At 42.1% G+C, this 16,985-nt stretch overlaps 1 protein-coding gene across 1 annotated transcript in view; it reads left to right on the top strand.

The window, feature by feature from the left end:
- PDCD1LG2 (programmed cell death 1 ligand 2) overlaps positions 1-15,198 on the top strand; it is a 76,602-nt gene extending 61,404 nt beyond the window's left edge. The window contains exon 7 of the mRNA XM_049642383.1: positions 14,844-15,198. Within this exon, the coding sequence (XP_049498340.1) occupies positions 14,844-14,867 (24 nt within the window). The 3' untranslated portion in view covers positions 14,868-15,198. The remainder of the gene's footprint in view (positions 1-14,843) is intronic.
- The last annotated feature ends 1,787 nt before the right edge of the window (positions 15,199-16,985 follow it).

Here is a 16,985-nt window from a genome sequence, read left to right as displayed (position 1 = left end):
GGAGACATTCACTGCCAATATAAATGTACAATTAAAAAAAAAAAAAAAGCTTTGCCATAACATTGAATGAAAATCGCAAGATACAGGGGCACCTGGGTGGCTCAGTCGGTTAAAGCGGCTCCAGCTCAGGTCACAGCTCAGGTCACAATCGTGCAGTTCATGAGTTCGAGCTGCATCTGGCTCTGCGCTGACAGAGGAGAGCCTGCTTGAGATTCTGTCTCCCTCTCTCTCTGCCCCTGCCCCCTTGCTCTCTATCTCCCTCTCAAAATAAACAAACTTTAAAAAAAAATTAAAAAGAAAATATCAAAGTACAAAACCCTATCCTCAGTTACTCAAGTTAAAAAAAGTGAGCTCAAAAACTATGCTTGGATATGTAGCAAGAACCATGTCAAGGTTTATACTTTCACCCCAAAATACCATTCCAAGGATTTTTCTAAAGGAAATCCATAGACTGAAGCAAAACGTGTTTTTATATTGAAAAAAATGTATTAATTACAGTATTACCTACATGGCCCCAAAGTGGAAATAACCTGTCATACAAAGTGGAAGTGAGTTAGTCATAGGAATTTTACTTGTTTTGCAGAATACTATCTATCATAAAATGACAGTTAAAAAGATTATATGGAAAAATAATTGTTATGATATAATTTTAAGCTGAAAAAATAATTTCAAAAAATGTATTAAGCACTTACCCAGCCTGAGCCCATCACTATGTCACTCGGTTTACGTCTGTTATCTCTTCATGCTTAACAATGTGATAGGTAGGAAGGGCGTTCTCCTCATGGTTCACGTGAGAAAATTGACACAAATTTCCTTAATAATTTTCCCAAGTTCACACAGTCAGTAGAACCAGGACTCAAACCTAAGCTCACTAACATGACAGCCATTTCTCATTATCTAACATGCCAGACAAGCCCTGGACACTTAAGGATAATTAGTAAAGTAAAGAGAGAGAAAGAGAGAGAGAGACAAACTGCAACAATGATGTGGGTGGTCACAATAATGGTTTTCTTTCTATTGCAATGCCAAGTCCAAGTAGATAAATAAATAACAAATAAATAAGAAAAAAATGTGAGAATAGGGTGCCTGGGGGACTCAGTTGGGGAAGCGTCCAACTTCAGCTCAGGTCACGATCTCACGGGTCGTGGGTTCGAGCCCCACATCAGGCTCTGTGCTGACAGCTCGGAGCCTGGAGCCGGCTTCGGATTCTGTGTCTCCCTCTCTCTCTGCCCTTCCTTGCTCTCACTCTGTCTGTCTGTCTCTCTCTCTCTCAGAAAAATAAACATTAAAAACAAAATTTTAAAAAAAGTGCGAATAAAACAAAAAGCTGGAGAGAAGCATACCAAAATATTAATGGGGCTTTGTTGAAGTAGTGGACTTGTGTGTAATTTCCCTCTTTCCTCTATTTTATAAGATTTTTTTGGTAACGCACAGCACTGTTACAAAGCATTATTTTACATGTTCACTTTGCGAGCACATGCACAAAAATTGGAAAAACAGAATATTAGCATTCATATTAATATATATACATATATTTGTATATATTCTGATACGGAAACCAGAGCTCTACAAAGCTTATTGATGACTGAAACACTTTAATATCCAGCAATAGCATAGCGGTGGTCCTTCTGACAGTGTAAGTGCTATTAGGAAATGAATGTCTGTCATTTCTTTCAGAAATTTTGAGTATTACTATGATTTCGCTTATGTGTGGAATTCAAACAAAACAGAACAAATGAACAAACGGGACAAAACAGAAACAGACTCTTAGATGCAGAGAACAAACTGGTAACTCCCAGAGGGGAAGGGCGGGGAAAGCAAACTGAGTGAGGGGGAGTAAGGGGCATAAACTTCCAGTTATAAATAAGTCGCAGCATCACGGCATAGGGAATGTTGTCAATAATATTGTAATAACTTTGTGTGGTGGCACATGGTTGCTGATTACGGTGATCAGTTTCATAACGTGCATAAATATCAAATCACGATGTTGTACACCTCAAACTAATGAATATTATGTATCAACTAGACGGTCTCTGCCAATGTGATAAGATTATGGTCAGTTTTTATTTTCTTTACAGTCCTGAAAGATTTTAAAAAATACATTTGGGGCACCCGGGTGGCTCCGTCGGTTGAGCGTCCGACTCTTGATTTCGGCTCAGGTCACAATCTTGCGGTTTGTGGGTTTGAGATCAGTGCCAGGCTCTGTGCTGATGGGATTTTGTCTCCCCCTCTCTGTCCCTCCCCTGCTTGCTCTCTAGCTCTCTCAAAATAAATAAAAATTTAAAATAAAAATTAAAAAAAAACACCCAACAGGGGCGCCTGGGTGGCTCAGTCGGTTAAGCGGCCGACTTCGGCTCAGGTTATGATCTCACGGTCCGTGAGTTCAAGCCCCGAGTCAGGCTCTGTGCTGACCGCTCAGAGCCTGGAGCCTGTTTCAGATTCTGTGTCTCCCTCTCTCTGACCCTCCCCTGTTCATGCTCTGTCTCTCTCTGTCTCAAAAATAAATAAACGTTAAAAAAAAAATTTAATAAAAAAAATTTTAAAAAATAAAAAATAAAAAACACCCAACATCTTTAACCTGAAAAAAAAATAAACTCAGTTTTTTTAATTTAGATTTTAAAAAGATTTTTTAAAAATACTTCAAAAGTTTAGAATTTCAGTGTCTAACTGCAAAATCCAAAGGCCCCACGAATGCCAAATATAATGGTATTTTTGGCAAAAATTTTATACGCACAGCCCACGTCTTTTCCCTTGTGTCATGTGCAAACTTTCACCTGTGTTTTAAAGAGACTCTAAACAGAAACTAAAAGGAAAGTTTACTAAGAGAAGGTGTGCAGGTTACCAGCATCCTGCCCTGCTTAATTAAGTGTCGGATCAGCCTTGCACACAGCACATGACTGGGCTGTGACCGTGCATGTGACACGAATGTGGCAGATGAGCCCCTCTCATCTCCTCCACATAGTCCTCCGGGGAGTTGACCTCAGAAACCACCCTCCTGAAGCAGGCAATTCAAGGGTGGGGAGCAAGCGGGGTCTTTCCAAAACACAAAAATTTTTTGAGTGTTCTAAAAACGAAGATAAGGAAAGCACAGGGGGGACTAGATGCTGGAATGTAACATGTGGAAGCTGTCTGGGGAAATGCCAGCCGACAGACTCCATCTATAACCGCCGCCTCCCCGCCCGCCCCCGCCCCCGCCCCGACAAGAGGCAAAATGAAAAGTTCAAGCCCAGGTTGGCAGAGCTCCACTTTTCTGAGTGTTCACCAGTGAGACCGGGGAGCCACTGGATCACCCCAACAGCATCCCCTCCCTTTCCGAGCTGTTTGGGGTAAGGCAGCTGGTCTAGTCGCTGGGATCTATCCGATTCTAGGCTGGGGCTAAGACCCCCAGTCAGCACTGTGGGAGATGTGAGGGCTACAAAGTCTTTATTAGATACCCTGCACTTTAAGGGATTTTTAGAGAGCTGGATAAATCCACACGGGAAACCACACATGGGGAAAGTTGTCGAAGAAGCAAGGCCACATACAGTTAAGTGTCTGATGAGAGGAAACAAACCATAAGACTCCCAGGAACTCAGGGTGGGTGGGGCCCCCTGTGGGAGGGAGAAGCAAAGGGAAGGACAAATGTCCTACTCCTGGAAGATTTTTAGAGATGGGTAGGGAGTAAGTAGAGCAGTAATGGGGGCAGGACTGATACTCAAAAACTTCACCAACCTACCCAGCAGTGGCACTGGCCAGTCAGAACCGACACTGGTCCAAAGGCTGGAGAAGCTTCCTGGAAGCTCCTTGCTGAGCCAAGAGTTACCCGTTTGGTTGCTAAGTGGGGGCAAAGGGAGGTTTCTGGAGGTCCTGGAGAAGCAGCAAGTCTCAGGAGATGGCCAGGATGGTGGGGGGGAGGGCACTCCACCTGCTTGGGACAAGGACTATTTTCTATCTAGTTCTGTCCAAGACAAAGGTGCAACCATACCAGCATCTGCTGGAAATCAGCCCTGAACGAGGGCAGAAAGTACAAGCACATTTAAAACTTGCTTTTGCATATGGTATTTCATTGGATCTGCCTCTCTGTCAGTCTATCTACCTGTCTAACTAGCCATCTGTCCATGTACTTATCTTTGTGTCTGTCTGTCTGTCCACGAGAGACCAAAACCATAGGCAGAGGAACAGAGACGGGTATGAAGGTGGCCCTCATTCATCATTCATTCAGTTCTTTGGTCATTCTTCTCACAAACTCCATGCTCCTGGGTGTTGACAGTGGGGCACTGAGCTGAGGAGTCAGTCTGTCCAGAGTTGGAATGGTCACATGGGAATGGGGCCTTGAGCAACAAGCCCCGCAGGTCAGAAACTGCAAGTGGCAACAAGAAGAAACAAATGACACGTAATCTGAGTATGGATCAGAGTCAGGTGTCAGGGAAAAAAGGACATCAGAAATTCAGTCCCAGTGTTTTGTCAGGAACTGATGGCCATCAGGCATGGCAGACAGGTTTAAGAAGGAAACGGGGGCGCCTGCGTGGCTCGCTTGGCTGGGCACCCGGCTCTAAATTTCAGCTCAGCTCAGGATCTCAGGGTCATGAGACTGAACCCTGTCTGGCTCTGTGCTGAACAGGGAGCCTGCTTAAGATGCTCTCTCTCTCCCTCTGCCCTGTCCCTGGCTGTCTCTCTCTCTCTCTCTGTCTTTCTCTCTCTCTTTCTCTCCCTGCCAAATAAATAAATAAGAAAAGAGGAAACCAGTGAAGCCCAACCCACTGCACTCAACAGTAGTTACATCATCGTTTTCATTTCTGTGGCACGTTAAACCTTGCAGAGCATTGTCAAATGGCTAGCTGAGCGTTACTGACAACAAGTAAAGGAAATAGTGCCAACAGTCTCATTTTACTGATCAGGCAGATCAGGTTTAGAGAAGTAAAGTAACTTGCCCACTGTACCCATTTCTTTCTAAGTAGAGATACCAGTTTGGTAGCTGAAGGAGATGCTGTAAACACAGAATATCTTGATTTTTATCACAGCACATACGAAGAGCTGCATTTATATGTGTGTATACAATATGGTTGGGAGAAGAAGTCAGACTGACAAAGCATCTATTAAAAAATTGTCCTTTTTGTTTGTTTGTTTACTTCTCTTCTATCGGCGACTTGCATATGGACATAGAAGATGAACCTGTAATATCTGAAGACTAATAAAGCAGGGAGAATAGTTAGCTAGGTAAGTGAGAGTTTTCTAATTTAAAATCCCAGATTGGATCTACTGGGTGGCTCAGTCGGTTAAGCATCTGACTTTGGCTCAGGACATGACTTCCCAGCTCATGAGTTCGAGCTCCGAGTGGGGCTCTGTGCTGACAGCTTGGAGCATGGAACCTGCTTCAGATTCTGTGTCTCCCCCTCTCTCTGCCCCTCCCCTGCTCTCATTCTGTCTCTCTTTCAAAAGTAAGCATTAAAAAAATTAATAAAAATTTAAAAATTAAATAATTTAAGATTGACAGAGTCAAGACCAAGGAGATAGAGTGTAAAGTGTTTGCTTCTACCTGTGTGAACACCAAAAACAGAAGAAGCCTGGTTTGTCAGTAGTGAATATGAAAAAGTTGTAGGGACTTAATATAAAATGATGAGTGACATCATACTCGTAAACTACAAATCTGTCATAACTACAAATGCAGGCCAAATTGAAATCTAGTTGCTAAAAAGCTAAGAGCTTTAGCACATCTGATAGTAGGATATTGTTAGGAACTGGGAACAGATAGTTTTGCTGTAACTTGTACATCTGAACCAGCCTGCATCTAGAGTATTTTGTCCTATTCTAGGCCCTACTTATTAACTGGGACATTGATAAATGGGAATAGACCTGGAGTGAGGAACCCAGCTCCATTGGTGGAATTTCCTTTAGGTCTCAAAGCACTTTTACACTTTAAGAAGCTCCTTAGGAGCTACTGATTGACTCAACCAGGTCAATATATACTAAGCCTTGGGAGAAAGGGCCACTTTTAGGGAAGTCAGGTCCAGGACTATCCTTGGAAGATGCAGTCACAGGAAAACCAATGTAGATTAGGAATACCTAAAGGAGTTGGGTGTATTTCTCCCGGAGAAGAATTATTAAGGGAAGACGTGAAAGCCAAGTTCAATGGGTACAAGTTCCACTGAAGTAGAGTTTGGCTCAGAACTGGCGAGAACTCAACAACAGCTAGAGCTACTCCTCAAAGGTTCATCTCCTGGTTCTTGGAAGTATTCACACATCCTGGGACTACCATTTTCCAGGATGCTCTACAAGGTATTCTTCCCTTGGGAGGTAAACTTATAAGGTCTCCTTCTTATCCGAAGACCCCATAGCATTTCCAACTAGTCACTCAACTTCTTTTAGGTCAGAAGGCTGTGGAGCAGTGGTGGTAGGAAATAGATTTGAACTCTACCCCATCTACGATGCATGTGGCTCTGGAGTGGAACTTTACTTACGTTTCACAGCGATACCAGAGACAGGAATCTTTCATTCCCAGCATGACTCTCAAGATCTTATCCTCAAACGAACAAACTTTCCTCTGCCAACTGAAACAAGTCCTCAAGATATTCTAATAATAGATCATCAAACAAGTCAGGTTTCCACACTTCACTGGTACGGTTCCCTGAGAACGATGTCAACTTGCCATATTCCTTTCTCAGTACTATTATCTTTTCCCCGAAACTGTTCTTAAACCCAAACATCCTGTCTTCAATGCTTTTTGTATCTAAGTAAACAGAGTGAGGCTAATCACACAGGATGAGAAACTAGGTAAAGGGTAGCAAAGATCTGCCTTTTACCTGGTGGCCAATGCCAGGATTAGAGAAGAGCCAATGTGAAATTCTGGGCTTGGTTTTAAGTCAATAACTAGGATTCATACCGCCTCGGAGAATTGGATCCAGATAGGATCCGTCACTATAGGCAAAGTAAGTGGTTGCATCTGGGTGTATTAAGAGGGATACTGGGAGGACCCTACCTTCCCCCTGTATGAACACCACCTGCATTTCTCCTCAACACTCACTTTGATGGAGAGTTTCCTTTAGGCCTCAAAGCACTTTTACACTTTAAGAAGCTCCTTAGGAGCTACTGATTGACTCAACCAGGTCAATATATACTAAGACTTGGGAGAAAGAGCCGTTTTTAGGGAAGTCGGGTCCAAGGCTATCCTTGGAAGATGCAGTCACGGGAAAACCACACTTTTTCATTTATTTTACCACCAGTTTAGTAGCACTATACTAGGCACTGGGGATACAGAGATCGTAAAACAACTTCTCTGTCCACAAGGGGCTTACAGATCAAAGGAGCGCTCACTCTAACCTCTGACATAGTTATATTCTGTATAAAAAGAACAGATGTCACAAGATGACTGAAACGGGAAAAGCAGCTGGGGTATGTGTGGTTGGACAACCCATGGCAGGACCTTTACCCGGGTGATGATGCCAACCCTTTAGTGGCTAGAAACCACTAATTTGGTCAATGGAAAGTACTACACCCAAGGAGGAAGACAGTGATCCTGGAAGGACTGGAGAGATGTCAAACAGAATCTCTCAGTCAAGTGGTGGGGCCATGAATTTTTCTGTAGTTTTTTTGTTGTTGTTTTCAGGCAATCATTTCCATAAGTATGGAGTCCCCCTGGGCAATACTAGTAGGGCTGAAGAGCTAGAATTCCTCAGTGACTTTCTTTTGGAGCTTCAGACAGAGGCTTCAGATAAGAGCAACAGCATGCTGTAAAAGCAGACTTTTACCCCAAAACACTGGAGGATAACTAAACACTGTCCATCAGTAACAATGGCTTCCTTCTGCAGAGATAACACAACCATGAGGGATGCATAGCAGAATATCATGGGGAAAGGGGGAAATAGGGGGTAATTTCACATAATTTCCCAGTTGAGTTTATATGACCTTTTCCAACCTGACTTGAGACCTATAGATGCAGGCTTGAGTTGAAGCCAGCTCTGCCACTGACCAGCTAGGTAACCATGGACACGTCACTCGTTCTCTGACCCTTGGTCTCCTCACATGTGAAATCAGCAGTCTTACCCAGCAGCATTATTGAGAGGATTAAGGATAACATAGCAATGTACCCACCCCAGTTAGTATGTAGCCAAATAGCCAAAGCTTAATGGATGATTGGCCACTAGTAGAATAATTTGTCTTAAAAACTATATTGTGGGACAACAGAGCCAGCTCAGCCAGCCTTCACGCAGAAGTGAAAATCCTGGGATTTTCAGGAAATAATGCTCTTAACAGAAAGTGCCTGTGTCATGAGGTACCCCAGCTTAAACTGGGGGCAAATATTTCATGAAATCTTAATTGCTACAAATAGGACATTGGGACGCAGAGGTGGAGAGAAGTTGCTATTTCCAAGTCACCAGATTTCTTTTTCTAGAAAGAAACTTTAAAATTTACCTTTCAGATTGATGATTCCATGAGGGAAAAAAAAAAACCTTAATAATTAGTTTTAATCACATAAATATTCAACCAAGATCCTAACTGGAATGGGGAAGGTTGAGACCATTTGTTCTTTCATTCATTCATTCACTCATTTAACAAATATTTATCCGTCACCTGCTGCATCCACAGAAGGCATTGAACATAAACACACTGACTATGTGAAAACGTTGTCTTCGCTGTGAGTACAACTGTGACCCCTGGATTTTCTGGGGGTCTGGGAAGCAAGGCTTCGTTAACGGCTGTAAGATGGGGACTGAGGGGGAAAACATTTCCTATGAGGCAAGGGTACTAGTTTTGGAGGGCCCAGTTTAGTATTTTACTTTTCTGCATTATTATTTCTCTCTATTATTCTCACATCTCCTTCAGTAAAATTATGTTATGTGTTACAGTCTGTTCTCTGTTGTGGGGAATTACAAGATGCACCACCATTGGGGCCCCAGATAGTTGGCCGAAGTAAGCGTTCCTTGGGAATTACCAGAAATCCTTGAGGAGGAGAAACCAGAGACCAGCTTTCTTGCAGTCATAGGAGAGGATAAAGCTCAGAGTGATTTGGGCATTAATTAGAAGTGTGACCCTTTAAAGGCTGACTATCTCCATGGCACATTTGTCCTTGTGGGTGTCCTGAATGATTACTGGGCACACTTCCATGATACCAGGCCACTGGGCACATTTCCAGATCTCAAGCCAGAACAACTCACTCTCCACTGACTCAAATAATATTAAAATATTATTTTGTTGATATTAATATTATTTTATTAATATTAATATTATTAAATGCAAGTTATTGGGGCGCCTTGGTGGCTCAGTCATTAGGCATCTGACTTCAGCTCAGGTCATGATCTCACAGTTCGTGAGCTCGAGCCCCACATCGGGCTCTGTGCTGACAGCTCAGAACCTGGAGCCTGGTTTGGATTCTGCGTCTCCCTCTCTCTCTCTCTACCCTCCCCTGCTCGTGCTCTGTCTCTCTCTCCCTCTCTCTCTCAAAAATAAGTAAACATTTCAAAAAAATTTTTAAATGCAAATTATTTCACATGCTGGGATACAAGTGTCCTGAGCTAGCTGACCTGAGTGGACTGGAGATTGTCAACCCAAGCCTATTTCCTTCTGTCCCTCTCTTTCCCTTCCATACCTACTATCCATGCTTCTCTTCCATGCATGCTTCTCTCTTGGGACCTGGTGCCCGAGTGAAAGTAAAGAAGTGGACACAGAAGGAAGTCTGTTGTGCTAACCACTGTGTGGGCTGTTCTGCATAAATTATCTCATTTAATCCCTTAGGGCAATTTGGCACGATAGGTAGGATTATCCTCATTTTTCTGATGAGAAACAAAAGCTGAAAATCCTATGTCCCAAGTAACATAACTGGTAAGTAGGGAAGAGCCCGGGGCCCAAGTGCATGTTTAGCTACCTCCAAATTTTTTTACACAAACCACAAAGGAAAATGTATTTTAGAGCGAGTCTAAGCCAAACGCAGTGAAGAAGTAAAATGTCCTGGGAGAAATGCTTACCACTCCCAAGCGCATATACGTGGTTATCGCTCAGAGACACTCACTTCCGGTTGTAACAGAATCTGAGCTCTGGGGACTCAGGTTCAAGACACTTCCCCTTACTCAGACAACGGTCACAAAGGAAAAAAGAAGTGGCAAACGGCAGTTTCAGGCAGATCACCAGCAAAATGGGCTAGAGGAGTGAAGGGACCGCATCTGTCTGTCCCAGGCACTCAAGCAGGTGCCTGGAAGGTTGATACAAATCCCTTGTTTCAAGCACAGGTTGTTCTACACGTGTAGCCCGAACAGTTGAGGCTGAAAACCTATCCTACATGCCAAACAAAACCACGTTTGTGTGTAAACGTCCCACAGTTTGATCATTCACAGCCCTCCCTCTCGGAACACACTGGCCACACGGCCTTTGCAGGCCCATAACCATCTGCGGATGCGCACAAACGCACAGACCCCACTTTGAGAAGCGCCCATATCGCCTCACGTTCATTTACAACAGCCTTACCCTGGTTGCTTCTGAGCTGCCTATTAATTGCAGGTTGTATTTTCCTCTTTCGCTTTTTGCCTTTTTTCTTCCTTTTTTTTCTTTTTCTGTTTTAACTCAAGCAACCCAGGGTCTGCTGAAAGCAATCTTCAGTTACTACAGACGTTCTGAAGGAAAGAAGAGAGGTGAAGAGAGCTAGATGATATTTTCTTTCCAGTGATTGGTATAGAACTGAGCATGGCCGTTACTTTCCATCTCGAAGATGAAATTTGCGTGTGGAGGCTCGAGGCTAGGACCCTGATATTTGCATGTCTCTCCCCCTGCCTTCCCCTTTTCCTAGCCTGCACCCGCAGCGTTAGAGGAACCATATAACCAGTGGGAAGGAGGAAGACAGAGCAGAGTACCAGCTCATGGTAAGCGTCCAAAGTGGCCTTTCTGCAGTCCTATCGTACAATTGGATTTAAAAGTCAAAGCAGATACCCCCATACCACCCAGTATATCTCTCCTTTGCCATCTCTGTTTTGTGGTCACACGCTTTTCTACCACAGGGTGATGATACCATGATGACCCTCAAGGGGTTTCTATGCTGACTTCCCAGAAACAGGTTGGCGGGAAAGCGTTACTTCTCTTTTGCTTCCCCTCCCCAAAGGTCCCTTCTGTGCACCTCAGACTTGCTCTTCAACCTGTCCTTCTTTTGAGGGAAATTCGTTCATTGTTCTTCGTTCACCCCATTCTGACCTCAGTAGCTAAAACACACAAAACCCAGAGCTAATCCCTGAGTCAAGTACAGAAATAGTCTGCTGCAGATGCCGAAACTCCATTTGTACCTGGATTTTTTCCCCCTCAGGATTCTTTTTGGAGAAAAAGAATTAGAGAAGCCCATACACAGAGGGCAGAGCATAGAACAGAAACCTCAGAGTCTGCCAGCTTCCATTGTTCCTACTGTCGCCACGAGCCACCTGGGGCTGGAGGGAGAGTCTAGCATAGGAAAGACAGCAGCTTGTAGAAGCTTTGGTAAAGGATCTCTTGGGGGATCTGGAAGTGTGTAGAAAGCTCTGTAGTTACTAGGAACATGAAGATATCAGTCCCTGGCAAACAGTAGGTGCTTAATATCTATGGTCAATAATTGAACAGTTGCATGAATGAATGGGCAAAGGGAAAAAAAGAAGACATGAGTGAGGCTGGGTAGAGATAACCCTTGTCTTACTTTCTTCCTAGCATCTATTTATTTATTTGTATTTATTTTTAATTTTTTTAATGTTTATTTATTTTTGAGAGAGGCAGAGACAGAATGCGAGTGGGTTAGGGGCAGAGAGACAGGGAGACACAGAATCCGAAGCAGGCTCCAGGCTCCGAACTGTCAGCACAGAGCCCAACGCAGGGCCTGAACTCACGAGGTGCGAGTCGGATGCTCAACCGACTGAGCCACCCAGGCACCCCTCTAGGATCTTTTTAGAGTTATTTCCATTTTTTCCAGCTGATCCAGGATGGTGCAGACACCATTTCCAGGCTGAAGGCTTCTGGGTCGGTTCATCTTTCCAGCCTCAGTGCTGACTAGACTTAGGCACACATTTCTGCACTTCCCAGGCAAAGGCTCAAGATAAAGCAAGCCTCATTGGCAAGATGAAAAAGGAAAAGGCGAGGGGAGAAGTCTGCATTCTCTTCCTTCGGTTTCAGTTTGCTGGTGCCCATGTGCAAATTAAATTCATGTCCCTGTTTTCCATAATGATGAATCATACTTAATATCACTGAGGCACCCTGATGGTGAAATCTGCTGATGGTAGATTTGTGACAGTGTAAAGGGAAACTCCACGTTTCATAATATCTAGAGAATATGCCTTCAAAGCAAACCCTTACTCTTGTCACTCTTCCTTAAACCAGAGCTACTCAGACTTTAATGTGCACAAGCACCACTGGGGGAGCTTTTTTATATCGTTAGTGAAGTATACTTGACATACAATATTATATTACTTTCAGGGGTACCACACGGTGGTTTGACATTTGTATATGTTGCAAATGATCTCCTTCCATAGTGTAGTTACCATCTGTCACCATCCAAAGTTGATACAGTGTTATTAACTCTATGCCCCAGGCTATACATTATATCCCCAAGACTTATGAATTTCATAACTGGAAGTTTGTACTGTTTGATACATTTCACCCATTTTGCCCCACCAAAACCCCCCTCCTTCCGACACCATGCAACCTGTTCTCTGTGTCTGTGAGTCTGAGTTTGGTTTGGTTTTGCTTATTTTGTTTTCAAAGTTACATATAAAAGTGAAATCATGTGGTATTTGTCTTTCTATGTCTGACTTATGACTACATCTATCCATGTTGTCCTAAGTGACAAGATTTCATTCTTTTTATGGCTGAGTAATATTCGTGTGGGGGGGGTGTACATATGCACCTTCTTTATCCATTCATCTATCTACGGACCCTTACATTGTTTCTGTATCTTGGCCATTGTAAATAATGCTGCAATGAACATAAGGGGGCACATATCTTTTTGAATTAGTGTTTCTGCTTTCTTCTGATAGATACCCAGAAGTGGAATTGCTGGGTCATATGGTAGTTCTATTTTTAATTTTTTTGAGGAAATTCAATATTGCTTTCCATAGGGGCTGCACCGATTTACCCACCAACAGTGTAGGAGGGTTCCTTTTTCTCCACATCCTCACCAACCCTTGTTATTTCTTGTATTTTTTATTTTAGCCATTCTGATAGATGTAAAATGATATCTCATTGTGGTTTTGATTTGCATTTCCCTGATGTTGAGCATCTTTTCATGTGCCTGCTGTCCATCTGTATGTCTGCTTTGGAAAAATGCCTATTCAGATGCTCTGCCCCCCTTTTTTTTTATCAGGTTGTGTGGGTTTTTGCTATTGATTTGTATGAGTTCTTTATATACTTTAGATATCAACCTCTTATTGGATATACATTGAGCGAATATTTTCTCCCATTCAGTAGGTTGCCTTTTTGTTTTATTGATGGTTTCCCTCAACGTACAGGAGCTTTTTAGATTGATGCAGTCACATTTGTTTATTTTTGCTTTTTTTGTCTTTCCATTGGAGTCAGATCCAAAAAAAAAAAAAATCAGTAAGATCAATGTCATGGAGCTTACAGTCTAAGTTTTCCAGTTTCATTCTTTTGAATGTAGCTGTTTAGTTTTCCCAACACTATTTATTGAAGAGACTCTACTTTTCCTAGTGTATATTCTTGCCTCCTTTGTCATAAATTAATTGCCATACATGCATGGGCTTACTTCTGTGTTCTCTATTCTGTTCCATTGATCTATGTGTCTGTTCTCATGCCAGTACCACATTGTGTTGATTATTATAGCTTTGTAGTATAGTTTGAAATCCGGGAGTGTGATACCTCTGACTGTGTTGTTCTTTCTCAATATTGATTTGGCTATTCAGGGGTTTTTTGTGGTTCCACACATATTTTGGAATCATTCCTTCTAGTTCTGGGAAAAATGATATCAGAATTTTGATAGGGATTGCATTCAATCTGTCGGTTGCTTTGGGTAGTATGCACGTTTTCACAGTATTAATTCTTCCAGTCTATGACCGTGGAATATCTTTCCGTTAGTGTCTTCCTCAACTTCGTTCATGACCGTCTTCTAGTTTTCAGCGTACAAGTCTTTCACGTCCTTGGTTAAAGTGAGTGCTAGATATTTTAATCTTTTTGATGCAATTTTGAGATTGTTTTCTTGATTTCTCTTTTATTTTGTTATTAGTGTATAGAAACACAATAATTTTTATTATTAATTTTGTATTCTGCAACTTTACTGAACTCGTCTTACTAGTTCTGACATTTTTGTTGTTGTTGTTAGAGTCTCTAGGCTTTTCTATATATAGCATCATGTCGTCTGCAAATAGTGACAGTTTTACTTCTTCCTTTCCAATTTGGATGCCTTTTATTTCTTTTTTTTGCCTAACTGATGTATCTAGGACTTCCAATACTATGCTGAATAAAAGTGAGGATGGCAGGCAACCTTGTCTTGTTCCTGATCTTAGGGGAAAAGCTTTCAGCTTTTCACTATTGAGTATGATGCTACCTGTGGGTTTGTCATATAAAGCCTTTATTATGTTGAGCTACCAACAAAAAACATTTGTTGAATGTTTTTAATCCTAAGTGGATGTTGAATTTTGCCAAGTACACTTTCTGCATCTACTAAGATTACCATAGGATTTTTATATTTGATTTTGTTAATGTGGTGTATCATGTCCATTGGTTTGCAAATGCTGAAACATCTCTGCATCCCTGGAGTAAATCCCACTTGATCATGGTGTAGAATCCTTTTAATGTATTGTTGAATTCTGTTTGCTTGTATTTTGTTGAGGATTTTGCACCTATGTTCATCAGCTGTCTTGTAATTTTCTTTCTTTTTTATTTTTTGTGGTGTCCTTGTCTGTTTTTGATGTCAGGGCAATGCTGGCCTCATAAAATGAATTTAAGAGCATTCCCTCCTCTGCAGTTTTTTGGATGATTTTGAGAAGGGTAGGTATTAAATGTTCTTTGAATATTTGGTAGAATTCACCAGTGAAGCTGTCTTGTCCTGGACTTTTGTGTGATCACTGATTCAATCTCCTTTCTAGTAATCAGTCTCTTCAAATTTTCTACTTCTTCCTAATTCAGTCTTGAAAGATTGTATGTTTCTAGAAATTTATCCCTTCTAGGCTGTCCAATGTGTTGATGTATAATTGTTCATAGAAGTCTATTGTAATCCTTTATATTTCTGTGGTATCAGTTGTAACTCCTTTTTCATTTCTGATTTTACTTGAGCCCCCTCTCTCTCTTCTCTTGGTTAGTCTAGCTAAAGACTTTTGTCAAGTTTATCTTTTCAAAGCACCAGCTCTTAATTTGCTGATCTTTTCTATTATCTTTTTAGTCTCTATTGCATTGATTTCCACTCTGATCTTTACTATTCCCTTCCTTCTACTAACTTTGGATTTCATTTGTTCTTCTTTTTCTAGTTCCTTTAAGTATAAAGTTAGATTGTTTGTTTGAGATTTTTCTTGTTTCTTGAGATAAGTCTGTATTGCAGTGAACTTCCCTCTTAGAAACTATTTTGCTGTATCCCATAGATTTTAGTATGTCATTTTTCTGTTTTCATTTATCTCTGGGTATTTTTTAATTTCTCCTTTGATTTCTTTGATTTCTCCAATGCTTGTTCATTAGTATGTTGTTTAATCTCCTTGTATTTGTGACTTTTCCAGTTTTCTTCTTGTAATTGATTTCTAGTTTCAAATCATTGTGGTCAGAAAAGATGCTTGATATGATTTCAATCGTCTGGAATCTATTGAGATTTGTTTTGTTTTGCTGAACAGGTCATCGATCCTGGAGATGGTACTGTGTGTACTTAAGAATGTGAATTCTGCTGCTTTTGGATGGAATGTTCTTGATCCCTCCCTGTTGTATGTCCCCACACTGGGGATGGTATTTTTTCGCCAAGATCATATTCTGTCCCTCCATCCATTTTGATGTTGTCCTTTTATCCTTTGTTGTGGGGAGAAGTCACCTAGTTTTCACACCATTTTCAGAGGGAAAAGAGGGGAGCACAGGATCTTCCTATGCAGCCATCTTGAAACCCTCCTTCTCTAAGAGCTTGTTAAAATGCAGTTCCTGATTCAGTAGGTCTTGGGTGGGACCCAGGATTCCACACTTCTAACAATTTGTCTGGTGATGCCAAAGCTACCCTAAGGGGAACCAGACTTTGAGTAGCAAGGACCTAGAGTTTAGGTCCTAGATCATTGCTCTAAGTGTCTTCCAGCTTCAATACTTATCAAGCCATCTCCACACCCATGCACCTGCTGGACACTCTGGACATCATCAATGACTTGCGGAGCCCCAGATACGGCATGCTCTTCAAACCTGTGTGGCTTTGTACATCTCTCTGCCCTTCACCCCCCTTCACTGGATGAGCTCCTTCATGTCTCAGCTCACATGTAACATCTTCCATGGAACCCTCCCAATTCCCCAAACTCCCAGGCATTCAGGTCCTCTCTCCTCTGTGCTCATCACACATAATATGCTATTTACATTTCCTGATCTGTACCCTAAGTTTTCTCAGGTTATGCCCTACACAAGTGTCCTTAACCAAGGAGGCAAGAGGAGGCTGAAGTCCATTCTGTTCTCCACTTATTATTCCTGAGCACTGGCACAGAGCTGCCCCCGCCAGGAGGAAGGGGTGACTTTTTCCAAATCACATAAAGGGGCCATAGGGGCTCATTGTCTTTTCTACCAGGCGCAGGATCTCATTCATGTTTCCATTTCTATCTCCTAGCCCAGTGCCTGTCACTGCACTGTATTGAGTGAAATGTTTGTTGAGAGATGAGAGCAAGAAATGAAGGGCTACCACAGAGAGGAATGTGCAGACGGTAACTTCATTTGGTTTTAATGGTAAATCAACTAAACTATGAGCAACAGATCTGGGGTTTGCGGGCACCTGGGTGGCTCAGTCCATTAAGCATCTAATTTTGGCTCAGGTCATGATCTCACAATTCGTGAGTTCGGGTCCCACATCGGGTGAGCTTGAGGCCCGCATTGGGTGAGCTCAAGGCCCGTAT

This window comes from Panthera uncia, chromosome D4 (genome assembly GCF_023721935.1).
Source record: "Panthera uncia isolate 11264 chromosome D4, Puncia_PCG_1.0, whole genome shotgun sequence".
Taxonomy (NCBI): Eukaryota; Metazoa; Chordata; class Mammalia; order Carnivora; family Felidae; genus Panthera; species Panthera uncia.
This window is presented reverse-complemented; position numbering and strand designations above follow the sequence as displayed.